The sequence below is a fragment of the Argopecten irradians genome, chromosome 4 (assembly GCF_041381155.1).
Source record: "Argopecten irradians isolate NY chromosome 4, Ai_NY, whole genome shotgun sequence".
Taxonomy (NCBI): Eukaryota; Metazoa; Mollusca; class Bivalvia; order Pectinida; family Pectinidae; genus Argopecten; species Argopecten irradians.
The window spans coordinates 45,959,678-45,978,230 of record NC_091137.1 but is presented as its reverse complement, the minus strand read 5'-3'; the positions used below and the strand labels follow the sequence as shown (position 1 = coordinate 45,978,230).

General features: G+C 33.9%; 1 protein-coding gene across 1 annotated transcript in view; it reads right to left on the bottom strand.

The window, feature by feature from the left end:
• Window positions 1–18,553, bottom strand: part of LOC138321833 (poly(rC)-binding protein 3-like) — a 223,302-nt gene that overhangs the window by 30,346 nt on the left and 174,403 nt on the right. The window contains exon 7 of the mRNA XM_069265822.1: window positions 4,430–4,655. Coding sequence (XP_069121923.1) covers window positions 4,430–4,510 — 81 coding nt within the window. The 5' untranslated portion in view covers window positions 4,511–4,655. The remainder of the gene's footprint in view (window positions 1–4,429; window positions 4,656–18,553) is intronic.

Below are 18,553 nucleotides of genomic sequence, written 5' to 3'. Positions count from 1 at the left end.
CTAAGAGGATTAGAGATTTATACAATGCATGATTACCATCTGAAATATGTGGATTTCTAAAACCTTATCCTATTCATATCGCTACACAACTAATCGACAAATCAATTAATAGATTTTCCCTGAAGTCAAACTTGATGTAGAAAAAAAAACAACTGCAGTTCGATAACTCCTCAATAAAATAGCAAACCCCAGCTGGCTCACTTTATAAAAAAATATTACGAATAAATTTATCATTGTCTAGCCGAGAATGTGTGAAGAAATACAGTGGATAAAGAAATGAAAATGGAAATGGGGTATTAGTGAAAGCTGTCGCCACTTAAGTCCAGGGAGCGAAGTAGAATCGCCGGCCAGTAAACTGAATAACAGAAATCTGAATGTGTCAATATCATATATGGTGAAAATGAAAGTGTTTTTGTCACAGGTGTTGGCTTGGAGTTTTAACTACAAACTAAAACTGAAATCAATACAAAACTAAACACATCAGCTATGGCTGAAATGTTACAAGAAATCCGAAGTTTATTGATGTGAGATTAATTCTATGTGAGGAAAATAATGATATAATTCTTTCTAATGAAGTTGATCTCAATTTAATCGGTGTATCATTATTTATTTTAAATCACTGCCCTTTGGACTTTGTAAATATATCAATTTGAAGACAAAATAACAATATGAATTACATCCCCTTTGAAGTATTCCCTTGTGTTGTTCTAATAGTTGTTAAACCTTCTAATACCTTGTGCAAACATCAAATTTAATTCTCACTTTCAACTTAACACTTTATAATCTGTTCTGGGGATATGCTCATTGCCTTAATCTATGTAAATAATTGATTTGAGTTTACATGTAACTATAAATTTAACTCAAAACACAGCCAATGGTTTGTGAAATATATGAGCAGGGAAATATTCATGATGAAGTGACCTTTGTAAATTAGCGTAAATTTCACCCTCACGTAAATTTCATTGTTTACCGTATGCCTTAAGTTTTATTTTGAACTTTTATAAATAAAGAATTGTGTAATAAGGACTTACAATCATTCAGCATATAGGCTCTCAATAATTTTTTTTATTATAAATAAAGAATTTTTGTAATAAGAAATTGTAATCATTCAGCGAATAGTGAATAGGCCCTCACTATTCTTTTAAAGCAATATATGCAATAGGTATGCACAGTATTTGGAGAAAATTTCAGCAAAATACCCCAGTTAAAATAAAGTTTAAAAAGTTGATGAGGGCGTTACATTACTAAATGTCAAGGTTAGCGGTAACAATAAACTTAACCTTCAAATGTCATGTCTCCAAAAACATCCAACTTGACAAGGGTGTAAAACACCAGAGGCGCACAAAGTACCAGGCAAATTGGGAGTATCGCTCAATACTTAAAACAAATAAGGCATAAATTCTTAGAAAAAGACGGAGGGTAGTTGTCGGAAAATGTGAGGAACAGACGTTATAAAACCCCAAAATAACTTGGGTTACAAGCCTCTTAGGGACATTAACATTCACTACGTAATCTAAGTCGCCTCTCGGAGGGGTATTTCAAAGCAACCAAGACCACAACCAATTGGTAGCATGGTTTCTGCTGTTCAGAAGCCATCTTGGATTGCTAAAATACTAAATTATGATGGTTGTGGTTTGACAAAAAAAAAACAACGGTCGTTAGAGCCGGTTTTTTCCAATGCATATTTTTTTGTAATGCATGATTTCATTGATATAAAATCGTGTCTTGGTATTCCTACAAATCATTGACCAATAGAACTACATCGTCACCAATCTACTGACATCTAATCATGAGATACTGAAGAAATAATCAGCACTGGTTCTTTCACTATAGTGCTTTTACATTAATCTTCATTAATTTTGAAAACTCTACCACTGGATGAAAAGCTCGAGCGAGAGGTATTCTGACTTGTTTGTCGGAACCACATCGTTTACGATCAACTCACAAAGATCCGCCAATACGATATTGATTCGGATGTACTCTTCATTCCGATACCCAGTACTCGTTTGACACCAGAGGGTGTTGTTTTGTCGTTGCTTCTCAAGGGCTAGTGCGGTCTTTTAATTACCTGACGATGCTGCTGCTAGCCGATCACATGACTTAATCTGTCATATCCCATGCAGACACTTCAAACGAATTCTACCTGTCTAATTATACCGATTACATTTACTGGTAATGTACTTCTCGTGTTACTGCCCTTTCACAGAACTCTTCTGTAATAAAGGTAACTATGTCTACAGATTGGTTTGGCCAGCAGATTATCAAACTAACAGCTCTGATTGGTCAGTCAACTGTAAGGACAAAACGGTGGCGTTTCCAGGTGTAAACAAAAATTTATCAACTGTTTAAAGAAAAAATGTAAAATGGATATTCTAATCAAACAATTTTTTTTTAAGATTTCACTTTGTAGAAAATGAAACAGGAAAAAGGTATTGAAACCTTGTAGGAAAATTACTTAAATAATTTACAGGGTTTGTAAATATTATGTTGGAAGTGTTGCTAATCTGTTTCTGTGTAAAAAGAATTATAAACAATTACTGCTTCCATGTAAAAATGTGTAAACTATCATTTCCACATCAGAGACTTGAAACTAAAGTGAACAGGAAAATAAGTAGAAATCTTAACTCTTAATCCACATTAAAAACAAGACACAAATTGCTTGATCAGAGGAATGTCTTAAACATTATTTCCACAGCTCATAAAGGCAAAAAGGGCCTGCGAACTCAGCTTATTTAATTTTTTTTACCACTATGAACAAATTTTAGCTGAAATTCATTAAGGCGATTCTCTAATTCTTCAGTCAATATTTACAAAATGAATGGATTATTTTTTTTCCAACATGATAAAACGATTTTCTAGTCTCTTTAGATGGATAGTGTAAAAGCATTAGAGCAATTATCCTTATTTGCATAATTACCCCTGGCTACCTTAATTACAGTAGAGATAATGAGCCCTCCCCTTGTTTAATTACAACAGAGATAATTACCCCTCCCTGAAGTAAATTATACTGGCTCAATTAATTTTGTTTGGTTTAAAAAAAAAATCGTTATTGCATCTAAACTTAGCAGAATCAAAGTCAACAGAAAAGGATGTTCGAGAACAGTTAAAGGTTTTGATAAAAATTCCATTAAATCAACAGTTTTCATAACGACAAAACCTTGTGACTTATTCCTATATTCCTTTTTATGTTATTTGATTCTTCTGATTTCTCCTGAGCACACATACAAAACTCCAAGATTAATTAAGCTAAAATTATTAAGATTACGCATACAATAATTGAACTGGATCATTATAGCATATCAGAAATGTGATAAGATAATTAGATGTGGAATAGCATATAAATTAATTAAGATCAGCTGTTGTGATATAATCAGTGTCAAATGTAATTTGATCCACTCATATAGAATATTTCTGAGAATTGAATAACTCTGTTATCAATATCATAATCTGTATTTGTATCAAATTAACACCTTTTCACTAGGATATTTGTCTGGATCTCTACCATTGTATAATACTGTGGAGGGAACATACTTAGGATATGTCTGGACCCCCTATGAGGTGTGAAGACTGCACTAGCCCCTCTGGTACCCATATCAATATAATGTCTACAATTAGATCTTGACCCCTTGCTGTCAGGCCAGGCCCTAATAGGGCTCATTAAGTGGGAGAACATGCTGTATCACATGACATTTCTGTCACACTTTGCGGTGATCCAGTTACAAATGAGAACACACCGTTAACAAAGGGTTATTAGGGGAGGAGAGTATTATAGAAACCTCTGAACCTAAGTGGCCAAGACTCGTGTAGACAGAAACTTACTTACAACCAATCAAAATGGCCCCGTTATAGGTTAGAGAACAAAGCCTTACTGAAGACATCCACCATAATTATCACAGAGTCTGCGGTGAACCCTCAAAGCGATCATATTTATGTATAGCTGACAGAGAGCTAGGAGTGTGGTTGAGGACTCTTGAGTACAGAAGTGGTTTGTTGTTCGGTAAAATGACAGAGAAAAAAAAATTCTGGCACACATTCGGAGTTGATATAGTATTACACACTGGCCGAGAGCTACTGTAGTACTACAGGAATGTCTTACTGAAATTCTGTTCCTGTGGTTTTTCGAAAACTCCATAAATTCTTTGTTTAAATACCTTCAAAAATGAACCCTGTTTTGTCTGGCATTAAATATTTTGTATATTCAATATTTTTTTTATCTGATTTTAACTTATTTTAGGATTGAAAACATTGACACATGTTTATTGGTGAGTTATCGTCAAAAGAAACCGAGCTTGACTCATAATTTTCGTTTTTTAAGAACTTCATAAATTTTCACCAATATCATAGTTTTTAACATCAGTTAAAAGTCAAATATCTTCTTGGCTAAGGGCAGATAACTCTGAGATGACACAATGATGTAGTTTTGACTTACCTTTCCCTGCATAATCATGCGCACTGTCAACATAGTCGTGGGGGTGGAGTCTGTCTGTACCATGGCTTTATCTGTTGCCATGTCACGGTTACCAATACAAAAAAGGACCGTGTTTTCACACGTGAAGGGTTGGAATGGAGGGGTCTAAGGGACTACTACAGGAGTCCGGGCCTTCAGGCCTGTACTGTAGGGTTAATGCTGGGCCGTCTATAATCTGTTAGTCCTCCTGTAAAATATCAAAGACATGTCACGATTAGTTCACATATCAAGGTGAGAGTACGTGACGATTAGCTCACACAAATCTTAAGATGAGAGTCAGGTGAATTAAGTCCTCCTGTAAAAATATCATAGACATGTTTAGTCTAAAGTGAATTTTTTACAGCAATTACACAAAAATAAGGAAAATTCAATTATGTAATCTCTTCGAAGTTAAAACTAACAAACATTTTTGTTCTGGCATTAACTTATAAGATTTGAGTCTTCTTCTTACATAGATCAAGCTCAAGTGACAATCTTTTCTTAAAATATTGCAAGCAAATCTTTTGATATCTAAGGAAATAAAATCAAAAGACTGTCAATGTTTTGAAAATAACACATTCTCAATGATAGAAAACATCAAGACAGAAGTCTTGGTATTTTCAAAACAATCTCCACAGTCCATGTATATCAGGGGAGATCATTATCACTTTTATCATAATCTGAGATACTAGAACTCCTTTCCATTTCACCAAGAGACTTACAAACATTTTTTACAGCCATTTGGGCATGCCCCCCTCCGAGTGTGTGGTAGCTATACCACCATAAGGATATAAGGTTCACAAAAAAATCAAAAACAGGCGCAAAAAATTCCACACAATATCAAGCTGTACTACACAAGCGGTGACAAGTCTATGCCCAGATTCCCTAAGTGCCAGACACTGGGTTTCATATACAGTGCTCTCACAACACAAAAACACCACATGGCACGACTTCACTTTCTTAACCACAAGTTCTGACGACACACGAAAGACTTTTATAAATCTTCCGTCAACAATTACAAAATACACAAGTTTTTATATATATGTATTTTGTATCAACCGTTACAAAACGAATGATTTGTTGCAAAGTCGTAAATTACGAAGTCAGTGAAGTTTTCATGAAAGAACACCATATAACATTTCATATTGTTGTTTTGGTGATTTTTTGAAAGATTTATTTAGACTCCTCATATTCTGCAAACTATAGCTTTATAGTCTTGCTATAATTGAGACTTAGCAGGTCAAAATGTTTAAGTTTAATGTTCTTGACTTCTCTTAGAATTTTTTTCCCCAGAAATAGTATTAAATATGAAATCGTCAGTAGAAGCTATAATAAACGTGTTGTTATATTGCCTATCCAGAGACTACAGAAAAGTAAATACAAATGTGGATACATGTATATATACATATAGCTAAAGGCGTAGTAAATGTCACCATGTCCTCTAAGACACAACCAGCATCAGCCAGTTAAATAAATCAAACTCACCAGTACCATATCACTGGAGTGGAATATGTGTAAATATCCAAAAATATCAAGTTATATCTCTACACAACACATCTTAGTCTCCTTCACGACAACTACTAAAGACTCGACAACACAATTCTTTAGCAAGTCTGACTCCTTGTGACTCTAGCTGTACACTGAGAAATGTCGCCACAATGGGCCAACCAGGGAATGTATATAGCTGCAACATCTGTTATACTTTCTTATGGAGTCCTACCCATGTGTTTGCATGTGTCCCTGCTTACCCCCTCCCAGCTCCACATGGGGTTCCTCCCCCACCCCCCACTAGAGTAAGTAAATTTGTTTTGTGTATGATAGAGATATCCTTATAACTTGTCAGTGTAATATGCTCTGTTCACATCACTCGGCATTAACTCCCATGAGGACATGCCAAACGGTACCAGTTAATATGTTGCTATTTTCCTATCAACATTCTCCATTGAGCAATGCTTCACTGCCCCATCCTTTCATGTAACTGTCATAACATTTGTTGTAACACTCGCTTACGAATTAACACATGTCTTCCAATCACATTATCTTTTTTTTTTTTTTTTAAATTTTTACCCTAGCTACTAATTATGTCCTTTTCTTGTTAGATTGAGATCATAACAATACATATTAATTTTAGAAATTGTCACAAAAATGACCTGGCTTTTAAATTTACAGGGCATTTATTGTCATAAAAAGGAAAAGAATTTGAAATACATTGTTCTCCAAAACATACTGTTTAAGATCAAAATATAAGGCCAATATCTGATATCATCTTTATCAAAACTCAAAATTCAATGTTTCTGTAATGTAAAATACCAAATTTTCCCGTCAACACCACTCCTTGTCACATTATCGTAAAAAAAAACTGTGGGTTGACCGATAATCCATGAACCTCAGTAAACAAATCACGATATTTCATGATCTTCTTCGTGATTGGCTTGAGTAATTGACAAATCTCAACGACTCTCTTAGCTGGACACATTTCCCTTGACAGTTCTTTCTTCTCCGATGAAATGATACAGTGGACATTTGTTTACTTGTCCGGAAATCCCACAATTCTCCTTTAGCTTAGTAAATGGCAGACTGTATCAACGTTTTCCTAGTGAAATTTTACATGAAACATATTAAAATTGATCTAATCGTCTTAAAAAAATGATATAATTCATCTGGCATTTTGACTACTTGGCCTTGAATTTGTTTTAACAATTAAAATTCTTTAGTTTTACAATTAAAATTCAAACAGATAACGATTGTCCACAATTAGAAATCTCATTGCATGTCAACACCTCGACAAATCACACAAGGTCATTCCAATTCCTTCTCATTCCGACACTCTTCCAGCTAAGAAGTTTGTAACATCATGTGAAAAGCCACTTGTGTGGGAATGGAAGATTTCACTTTTTTAGTGAGAGGTTTGCAATAACAATTCTGTGATTAATTCTCACGAGTAACAGTCCTTCTAAAGCCATCATTTTTAACTTGGAAAAACACCAAGAAATTTTAGATTTTAAGTCGTTAACCGAAAATATGGCTTCTGTCATTCAGAGTGAAAATGCCCTCAGGACATCAATGCTAGGAATTATTGCTCAATTTCCATGTGACAATTTTTCTTTATGGGCATCAGTATTTGTGATAAAATCTTGGATGAAACTTCTTGCAAACTTGGATGAGCTATACATTTATAAAAGTCAGTTCTTCCTACATGGAAAAATTATCTGCTATTCAAACCTTTTCCCGTACTTTTAAGCCTTAAAATACATTTTTAAAAGAAGAGGCGTTCAAATTTATGTATCATCTTCATAGTACTTTGAACATACCGTATTCAACCCAATAAGGACCCATGTCCCTATAAGCGCCCTCCTCCTTTTTGAGGCCTCGATTTCAATTGTCCACGCATAGATAAAGACCAAAACTACAAAATGCTGTCTAGATTTGCAATAATTTCGTCTTATTAGCACCTTTTCATTTTTTTTCAAGTTTTTAAACGCCCTGGGTGCTTATTGGGTCGAATACAGTATATATGTATGTCCATATTTTTTTTGATTCATGAAAAGTTATTGTTCAATCAGTTCTAAAGGTATTTCGATTAGTTTCTAATGTAAACCAATAAAATAAAGTCTTGGTGGGGGAAGAGACTCTGATATATGTACAATAGAGTTATCTCCCCCTTTGCCATATAGGTTATTTCCTGTGTATCAACCAGTTTTACCTGAGTAAATGCCATTTCCTAATGATGTAGGTACGTAACAGTATTTTTATCACTATAATAGAGTTATCTCCCCCTTTCCTCTCCTGCCATATAGGTTATATATCTATGTACACCTACAAGTTTTACCAGTGTAAATGCCATTACCTAATGATGAAGGTACGTAAGAGCATCTTTATTACTATAACTGAGTTATCTCCCCCTCCCCTCTCCTGCCGTATAGGTTATATATTTATGTACCTACCAGTTTTACCTGTGTAAATGTCGTTACCTAATGATATAGATACGTAAGTATTATAAGTATAGGGTACCAGGTATAGAGTAACCCGAGAAGAGATGACAGCGTATTTTACAATGTCAGATGCTACTTATAAACCGACAGTCTTGTAATATATATCCACATATATCCCATAAAATTCGGTATCTCCTACTATCGACAAATCAAATTAATTAGCTACAGCATCTAGATATCATTAGTCTTAACCTCAGGAAATCAAAGGACATAAAAGTTTTATACCAAAATACATAAAATATCTGGATTTTTGATACGCTCCAATAACAAAACACCAGCATATGACATATATCATGTCAAAAACAATATTTACAAATTCTAACTGGAAGTGTCTGGCTAAAGGTCAATGTAGCTTTGGGTAAAATTCAATAGAATTATGCTGATTTGATATTAAATTTTGTTGATGGAAATGATGTATTGTTATCCATTTCAATATTCAATAAACCTGGTTTATAATGATGTGATTCAATTTCTCGTTTATGATGATTGACTTACCTAAGTTTAGTGTGTCTACAATGAGGAGGAGCATCTGATTTATTACCCCTAGATTGTAACAAGCAATTTAGCAACAATATAGACTAAGTTATGATTTCGAGAAACACAACAAAAATTATTTATCTTAAGTTTTACTACAGATTTGTTGAGAGTTAATAACTCACAAAATTTGTCTTTTTATTCTAAAGTTGGGCCTGATCTACGATTCTTTTTGTGATGTAAAACTTGTTCAGATGCATAATGACAAAATACCCCTGCTTCAAATAATATTATTTTTGATGAGAATCTTATACTTTTTAAATACAAATAACTAAATATCATACCCTTTTTTAAAGGCTTAAAAATCATATTTTGTTTAAACTAAATTGATATCAAAACTCATTGTTAGAGATAGGTTTAACATATATATATCAATACATATAAATATAATACCTGGTATTTATCTGATATCCTACAGGGTTTTTATCACGATTTGCAATGTCATACCTGGCGTAAGATGACAAATATTCTAACCATATATCATGGGTGATTCGACTCCTCCTCCAACAGGATAGAATCTTGACATACTCTGGTACATTTGTACATAATCCTGTCCCTCGTCACCCGATACTTCCACCTCACATGAGCAGTGATTCCAATGTAATCGATGGACAAACCAGGATATTAATTAACTATTCACGGTGCCTTCACCTTCACTCATCAATATCTAAATATCTGGTGTACGACAGCGAGTCAGCCAGCTGATCTGGCCTGATTTTCATCATACAACCCTACCTATAACGAGCCACCACACATGAACAAGTCATTACTAGGGCTGACTCTGTGTTGGTGTCGCATTGAAACCAATTCAATAATACGAGCCGCCAATTATCACAAGAGGAAATTCAGGTAAAATACAATCAAAGACTATCGCCACTCACCTGGTCCGTGGGCTGATCACAGGACATCATAGATTTATACCTGGTGTATCTATACCCCCTATCTACATCACTGGCCAACAATGCTGTCAACTGCTGATCAATAAACGGCTATTGAACAGCGGTGACGGAATCAATACCCCCATCACATCTTCTCTGATCAATCCGAGTCACGCACAATTACCAACACTTGTTTTTACAAACAGTGATAATATTTACCTCATATTTAATCATTCCGTGTGACAAATATTTCATCTGCAATTGTTCTACTCAATAACATAGCCATATACTATTACAGTCTAAAAGCACCGCTGATAACTCTTATGGAAGTTGAAGACATCATGTGGCGTGCCAACTATGAATACCTCTAACATGTTGGAAAATATTTTTTCTGCAAAACTACACAGAGAGCTTGACCATCACGCTATGATAGCCACACAAGAAAAACATGCTTCTTCGCTGGAAACCAAACATGCAGGATGCTCACCATTATAAGACCATACAGCTTTCACGGACTAGAAAATATTATCCTTCCAGTGTGTCAATACATATAGGCAGAGCTGTGAAGTCGAGCATGAAATCCCTTCCAGGAACAGTTCTCCATGAATGGACAGATGTGGAATGGAGCAATGAGGCTAAGATGAATACCAAGGCTATATACCTGCAGTGGTGTGGCAGTATTGGACCAAAGCTGGTAGTGATTTACCAGGAATTCCTCTGGCCAATCACTGACAGTGCTAGCCTACAGGGGAGGACATGTGGTCCTTGGGGAGTAGTAAATGCTCTACAACACTGCTCATCCCTAATTACTTCATTAGGATCTTAATTATAGTCAGCTGTGAAACTTTCTTATTACACTCATCAGTTCTGATGACAAAATGACCAGATTAGTATATACAATCAATTTTCTAAAAAAAAAAATTGTCTTGTGCATTTTCAGGACAATTAGAATTTGAACCCTAGTAGCAGATTTCTGTAATCCATACCATTATCAATGATACACTGTAGTAATGTATAAATATCAATAATATATAATCCTATCCATTCACAATTTCAACTCTTAAATTTTTTTTTCAATTCCTTGTCGTTTTTTCTATGATCAAATTGCAGAATATTTACCACCATTCAATCTTCCACGATCTTTCCCATCACCAAATCACTGCTATTCTTTCTACATCTCACTCCGATCCAATTAATTAGCCACACATTTCCTTTTTACATGACTTCAGGCTGCACTCTTGCATCATGTCGACTTTCAAAAATACAATTAATATACACAAAAACGAACGGACACAAAGAAAAATGATACTCAATCCAGTACAGGTGATCGATTTGTAACATTTCAGCACACCAGATGTCGAATATCAAAGATCAGGAAAAATAATATCATTATCAACAGAAGAGAATGTTCCAGTAGAGTTCAAATTTTGAATTTCGTCATAAAACTATAACTAGCATATTATGTAATAAAAAGTCACATCGATATCTATATCTAAGAAATAATGACGACCTTACTCTATAGTTGAAGATTGTCATTTCAATGTTGTCATACAGTATGTTAGAGAGAGCTAGATGAAAATGTGTATGAAGACAATTGGGATAATTCAACAATTATAGATTTATTAATGAATTCTGAAAATCTATTAATTCTATTAGACATTAAGTACATTTCAATTTTCATCTTACAGAAGGTAAAATATCATCATGATATACAGTATATAGAATTTCTTTTTTAGTTACATCATTATGAAATAAAAAATTATTGTCCACATCTTATTTATTACAGGTAGATTTTACCTGACAGGTAGACTACAGGTGAAAAACACCAATCAGAAATCCAAATCCTCGATTTACTAAGAAGGTAATCTGATAGTAGAAAGTGACTTTAGTTAACGTGTCGGGATTAAGACGTACTGAAATCAATGGAACAAATAAGCTTAGTTTCTCCAACAAAGGAAGTTCCACCAAAACAGATTATCACAAGAAATCTCCACGCTAATCCATTAACGAAACATTTCAACAGGTTTTCATCAAAATCAATCAACTGGCAACAATCTCACTGAAAATATTTTCTGAACCAGAAAACAGATCAAATATATGAAGGCCTTAATACTATGGAAAACCTGCAGTGGCCGAATGGTTAAGATGTCCCAACATAATACCACATGCTCTCCACTTCTGGGTTGCACTACTGACTGCTTGTCAGTGGTTTTTCTCCGGGTACTCTGGCTTTCTTCCACCTTTAAACCTTACATGTCCTTAAACAACGTTGCATGGCTCTTAATAGGACGTTTTTCATTAAAATGCCAAGTCAAAAAGTTTTTAATAAATTCTAAACTAAACTAGTAAACTTATCCTTCAAATTGGAGATTTTGTTAATATATTTTTTCCCCAAAGATTTTGTTTCAAAAACGGTGATTGAAGACCAATTAGCAATTAACATTCTACAAAAGAATGCTTTGAATGTTTAAAACTGAAAATAGAAACATTGGAAAATGACATATATAATATTTTGCAGAGTGAATTTAATTACAGAATGTTCTCATTATTATACATAGACATTACCATGTGTCCATATTGGGGAAAAAGTTTGCCATCAATTTTTACATTACATATAGATATAAGCTCCATCAAACGGAGATTATTTGAAATCCCTCATCATCGCAGTGACTTAATGAACAAATATGGATTTTCGATGTACTCTCCGTATAAAATCAATGTTTATGAGTATATATCGTCCTTACTTATACTTATATACAAACTTGACATTTAGCTAGTTCATTATGCTATTTTGAAATGAGCTGTTCTGTCCATTACCATTTTTTATGGAAAGATTATTCCAAATTTTCTATCATGACAACATCAATACAAATATGTAGTATTATGACTGAACCATCTTTTTGCGGACTCTATCAATTTCTCTCACAAAATTTGACATATTTAGAATAAAATGTTGTTATTGACAGTATAATATTCATGTGTGTAAATATAATGGTCAATAATTCAAATAGCATATAGTAACATATTTGAAACAGGACAGATGTATTTTTTTCCCCAACTAAATTATCTTATTTTAATAAATAAGCAAATTAAAAAACAATGACTCCTTTAATTGGCAGAGATTTAAATGTTTAAATTTGATTTTCTAGGTGCTAAATACAAGCAGATAAATATGTGTATATCAGACTGATATTTTTTGTTCTAGGGATACAGATTTTAGTTAAATTGTCTTAGAATTTCAAGAAATAATAAAGGCAAACTGTTTCAGTAGCATTGAGTGGTTAATTTTAACTACAATTTTTCTGTTTCTGACACCTTAATGCAGAAACATGTAATACTGTTTCTGAAAGTTAATACAAGGTTTCACAATGTATTTTTTTTAAATGATTTAAAACATGTTTTATGAATAAAAACACAATATTAAATTATATGTCACAGAATTTTAAAGAAATGCCACAAACCTGTTTCAGTAAAGTTGGTAGTTGAGTATATCTACATAACATATCTGTTGTGGAATAGAAATGATGTGCTTATACCTGAACAGCTAACCACTCTTATGTCTAACTAGCAACACTACGCCTTGGTGACTGACCACTCTGCCTAGATTCAGACATTTGACCAGTCCAGAACTGACCAGCACAGCAGGGGGATTAACAACACCTACATATTAAGGTATTATTATATCCTCTCTACACACACCCCTTCCTGGACTAATGGACTGACCCTAAGACAAAGATGGACCAGTCTATATGGATGACCAAGGGGAGACAGTTAGTACAGGTGTCTCTCACCTGTGAAGTGTCATATAGGTTGTGTACAGTACGCAGCCTCTGTAGCACCTCACCCTGTCCATAATTATCAGGAAATCTGGTGTCAGAACTTACATCTATACATTAGAGTTCATTTCAAAAATCAATAAAAACATTTTTAAATGTGCATACAATTTTTTGCACTAGAGCTTATTTACATTACAATGTAACAGATTCCGTTTTTATTCAATTTATTTACACTCATTAAAATCATTTGTTTCATCCTCAACATCATCTAGGCTTTAAAGTAAATGTAGTACTATTTTTGTAGATTAATTAACAATTTAAATACAATTTCTTCTAAAAATATCAATTAAGCTTGAAGGATTAAGTTTAAATATATTTAAACTATAATTTAAAGAACATCATTATCATCAGTTATTTAAAATAAGGTTTTTGACTAATGTTCATGAATGTAGCAGAATACTTACATGTATTCTTGTCCATCATTAAGTATTGAAAGTGACTTGATTTAATGGATTAAGAGAACATGTTGGAACAAGCTAGTGTCATACATTAATACCCCAATTACTAGTCTCTCACTTCATTATATATAATAGACTGACCTACCTGCCTAGTTTACCTGTAATTAACAGTAACCTTTGACCTTTGGCCTATAGGTATTGACCTCATGCACCTCTCTTTGGGGCTAATCACCGAGTACTACTCACATAAGTGTTTTTTTAAGTAATTAGTATCATTATGGAATATTTTTTTAGTCACTCACAATTAATGATAATTAGTTACCTAATTAGACTAAATATAAGGAAAATTTTCATAAATAACCTATTTTGTATTTTTTCCAAATCTTGCCTGTTTCCTATTTTATTTAATAAAATGAATGAATTGTAATCAATCATCAAATAACTTATTTTTAATTAATTAACAAAAAATTATTCTCAATTTTATGTAACATATTCCCCAATTAATGTCATGTTGATAACATATTCATCCAAAGTATTGAAAATCATCTAAATTATTCAATAAAAATAAATCAAGATGTGAAATTTAAAGATGATGAAATTTTCAAATCTCTTTTAGTATTTACTTTTCTAAAGAAAATGAGGAAACTGAAACAGTGTAAAAACTAAGGATATGAAATTGCTGTAAAATTTGTTTTTTAATATAATATTTGCTCCTATTTCGGACAATATACTCAAATAAAAAAAAATTTCATAGACTATTTTTTTTTATTAATTCAATTATTTTGAAATTTTTTTCTCACAAAAATACATAAATGTTTGTAAAAGTAGAATTATCATTTTTTTACATGAAAGTAGAATTAATACCAACAGTAATAAAAGTATAAGTGTTTAAAGTATCATTTTTTTTTTATAATGCTAGCTTAAAGGATACAGTCATGTCCTTATTCCTAACAAGGGGGAGATAACTTTGTACTTTCAAATTCACCAGTCTGGTATAAAATTGTAATGTGGCAGTGTTTTGTACCTTAACAGGGTGATATTTGACAGTGACTATCATTCACTGCTCTGATGTTAGCAGGGGGACTAGAGTAAAGTCTAAATCAGAGTTAGGCTAACCCCATAAAACTGTCCCAATAGTCCCTCGGAGTCCTGCCAAAACCCATGATTAGGGGGGAAGTAAGGGACAATTAAGGCAAGCTACAACTGTTACTGAGCCCAAACCGAACTCAGTAATGGAAATTATTCTTCTACATCTCCATAAACATTGTCTATATCTACGGCCCCCTGTCAACTCTAGGTCAGGCCAAATGCTGCCCTCACCACTGCCTGTTTAACACCAACATGTCTGAAATAGCCACCTAGGGTAATTAAGGTGAGACATTGTGTGCAAGCAGTGCTTCCAACCTGCATCCATCTAACTTCTGGTCATAAATCTGGGATGGAGGCTGTTTTAAAGGGTCACTGAACCGATTAGATCTTATTGATTTTATTGTGCAGGTATACATACGGTTAAAATACAAATTTTTAGTGGTGAATTTATTTTGGCAATTATCTCTGTAAACTGGTTAAAATTTTCTATAATGTTCCAAATAACCAATTCAGCACAATTGAACCTGCATAGGAAAACTACCTGACTATACAAAACAGTTTTCCTCTGTGTAGGATGATCTTTAGACAGGTTCGACTGCTGTGCTTTAAGTGGTCTTTATAGACAGGTTCGACTGCTGTCTCTTGGTAGGTCTTTATAGACAAATTCGACTGCTGTCCTTTGAGTGGTCTCTAGAGACAGGTTGACTGCTGTCTCTTGGGTGGTCTTTGTAGAAAGGTTCATTGTATGTTACAAATGATACAATGAAAGATACATGTAATATGGCCTTGAAATGTCAATCAATTCAATATGGCACTGTTGGTCCCCATCCTCCCAATCTGATACATTTGGCCAGGTCTGAGCTATCCAATTATCACTTCCAAAATTGAATTGTCAAACATTCTATGACAATCCATTACATTAATAAGAACATTTGTTCATTTATAATACTACACAACAGTTACCATGATAACCCGAGGCAGTGCGACCTTTGACCTGGAGATAAGCTCCAAGATAATGGTCTAGGTGGCTATTGATTGGTCGGTGGTTTATTGTTTCGGTGTGATGGCGGTGATAATGTAGGTACCTGTTCGTAATTGCGCTATTTCCTGTCTTGACAGAAAGCGACCATTTTCCTCAACTGATATTGGACAATTGCAGGAAATTGGATCGTTACCTGGTAAGGAAATCATTAAATTCAATTTCTTGGTAGATCAAATGATGACTAACAGCTCGTGGTATTGTCTTTGTTTGGTGCCTTTCTCAGCTATATTGCCAGCTTCATTAGCGAACAGGGCATTTGACACACGAGAATATACAGGCATCTTGTCGTTCGACTTATACAACTGCACAGAGGCTTCATCGCCAGCACAACCTGTTTTAGTTATAGGTAGTGCTATATCCTTATCAAGGAAGCCAGTGGTAAAACTTGTGGAGCATCACAACAGTTGGGTTTGACAACACAAATTTGCTGAAGGCTGTATATCTACAACTTTCCATCTACCTTGCGGGGCTAATAAAACTACAGCGTTCAAGTGTTGATGTACCCACGCACAAACACTGTAGCACGTGTACTCAATGTTTGATTATTTTCAGTTTTAATAAAAAAAAAACAAACATTATGAAACTGATTTAAGTTTGATGGGGCTGCCGTGGCGGATTAGATAGGATGTACCAACATATATATAACCATTGATCCTCCACCTCTTGGTTGTGAGTTTGAATCCCTAGTGACAGTTGGAAAAAACCGAACATAGCTAGGTCAATGAATTTGCTCCGGGTACTCAGGTTTCATCCAAGTTCAAAACCTGCAGTGGCGACACATATTTACATGACCTTATTGTAAATAGGACAAGACACAAAAACAAACCCACAAACCCAAACATCTCGGTTGGATAATAAATGTACACTACATAATGACATTACACCAAAAGACGCCTGTGTATGGATGTGATGTTGCATCGTATTTGGAGTAAACAGCGTTGGGAGCTGGTGGTGGCTGGCTGGTAGGACCTTCATTAGTTATGGATGTAAGAATATGCACGGACATGATGTATTCATGAGTTTTACCTTGAAAAGGACTTATCATTGGTATGCAACATGTTTATACCAAGATCAAACCAGACAATTTGAGATTTTTAGCATGGAAATAAAAATATTCCTCCAGTGTCTGAAGCCAAAATAGTACACATCACATTACATCTACTCCTTTATTTTAAAGAAATCAACAGATAAAATGTTCACATTATTTGTATGCCAAATACCCATAAGAAAATTTCAAATTCATGCTCATAGATTTATTACCAAGTGGTTCAGTCAATTTTGCGTTTCTCATTCAAAATAAAAAGCGAAAAATTGCCACATCAAAGCTAGAGTGAAGATTTTCTATACGTATAAATGACTTGGGATTTATACAGCTACAAGCTACGAACCAAAGATATTTTTTTCCTAATTTGACAATAAAAGAGATGAAGATTACCTAGATGCTAATTAAGATACAATAACTCGCATATTTTGTTCAACTGATTTCAGAGTCTGATCTTGCGTGACATTTCATGTATACCGCGAGCCCTGGCTGAAGATGATTGGCCACACTATCACGAGTAGTATCACAAACACGACGATTGATTTTATCCCAGATTGTATTGGTAATCTCATAATCCAATCCAAGCCTGTTACTTCTGATCTGTTGATTTTCTAAATTTCATCATGAGCTGCTGAAACTTTTTACGTCTTTTTTCCTCCGGATAATTCTTCGATTGTTCTCCGTCATACAAAAGTGACGATAATTTCTCTAGCTCCCCTGATAAATTTAATATTTCTTTCTAAATATCTTGATCCATTATAACATTTTACAGCATATATTCTTGGTAAGCCTAGAGTTACTTTATAAATACTATCCTTTGATGTCCATTTGTTGTATCGGGTAGAATTGAGACAGAAAAACTTCAGGAGTGGTAAGTATCGTCAACACTTGTCATCATAGTCTTCTAAAAGTTTTAATCTAATGAGACATAATGAATGAGGCTCATCGTCTCACCAAATGAATCTCATGAGGGGAAAATGAAAACCAACTTCAATTTCGTATCCTGCCATTACAGTTTCATACAAAAAATAACTTGTCTGAATTTTGAATCAACGAAAAGAGTCAAAATGAAACTATTTGTTAAACTAATTAGCTAATAATTAAAAAATTTTCAAACACAGTCTTTAAACATTATAAATTCAACAAAACATATATACAAACCCTATTTGACCGAATGACACACCTTATTACACATCCAGACTTTTTCGACAGATTTCGATCCCATGATTTTGAACAGTTGCCACCTGAGTTGTAAATATGTTTGTAGTTGATAAAGACTTCTATACTACGTATAT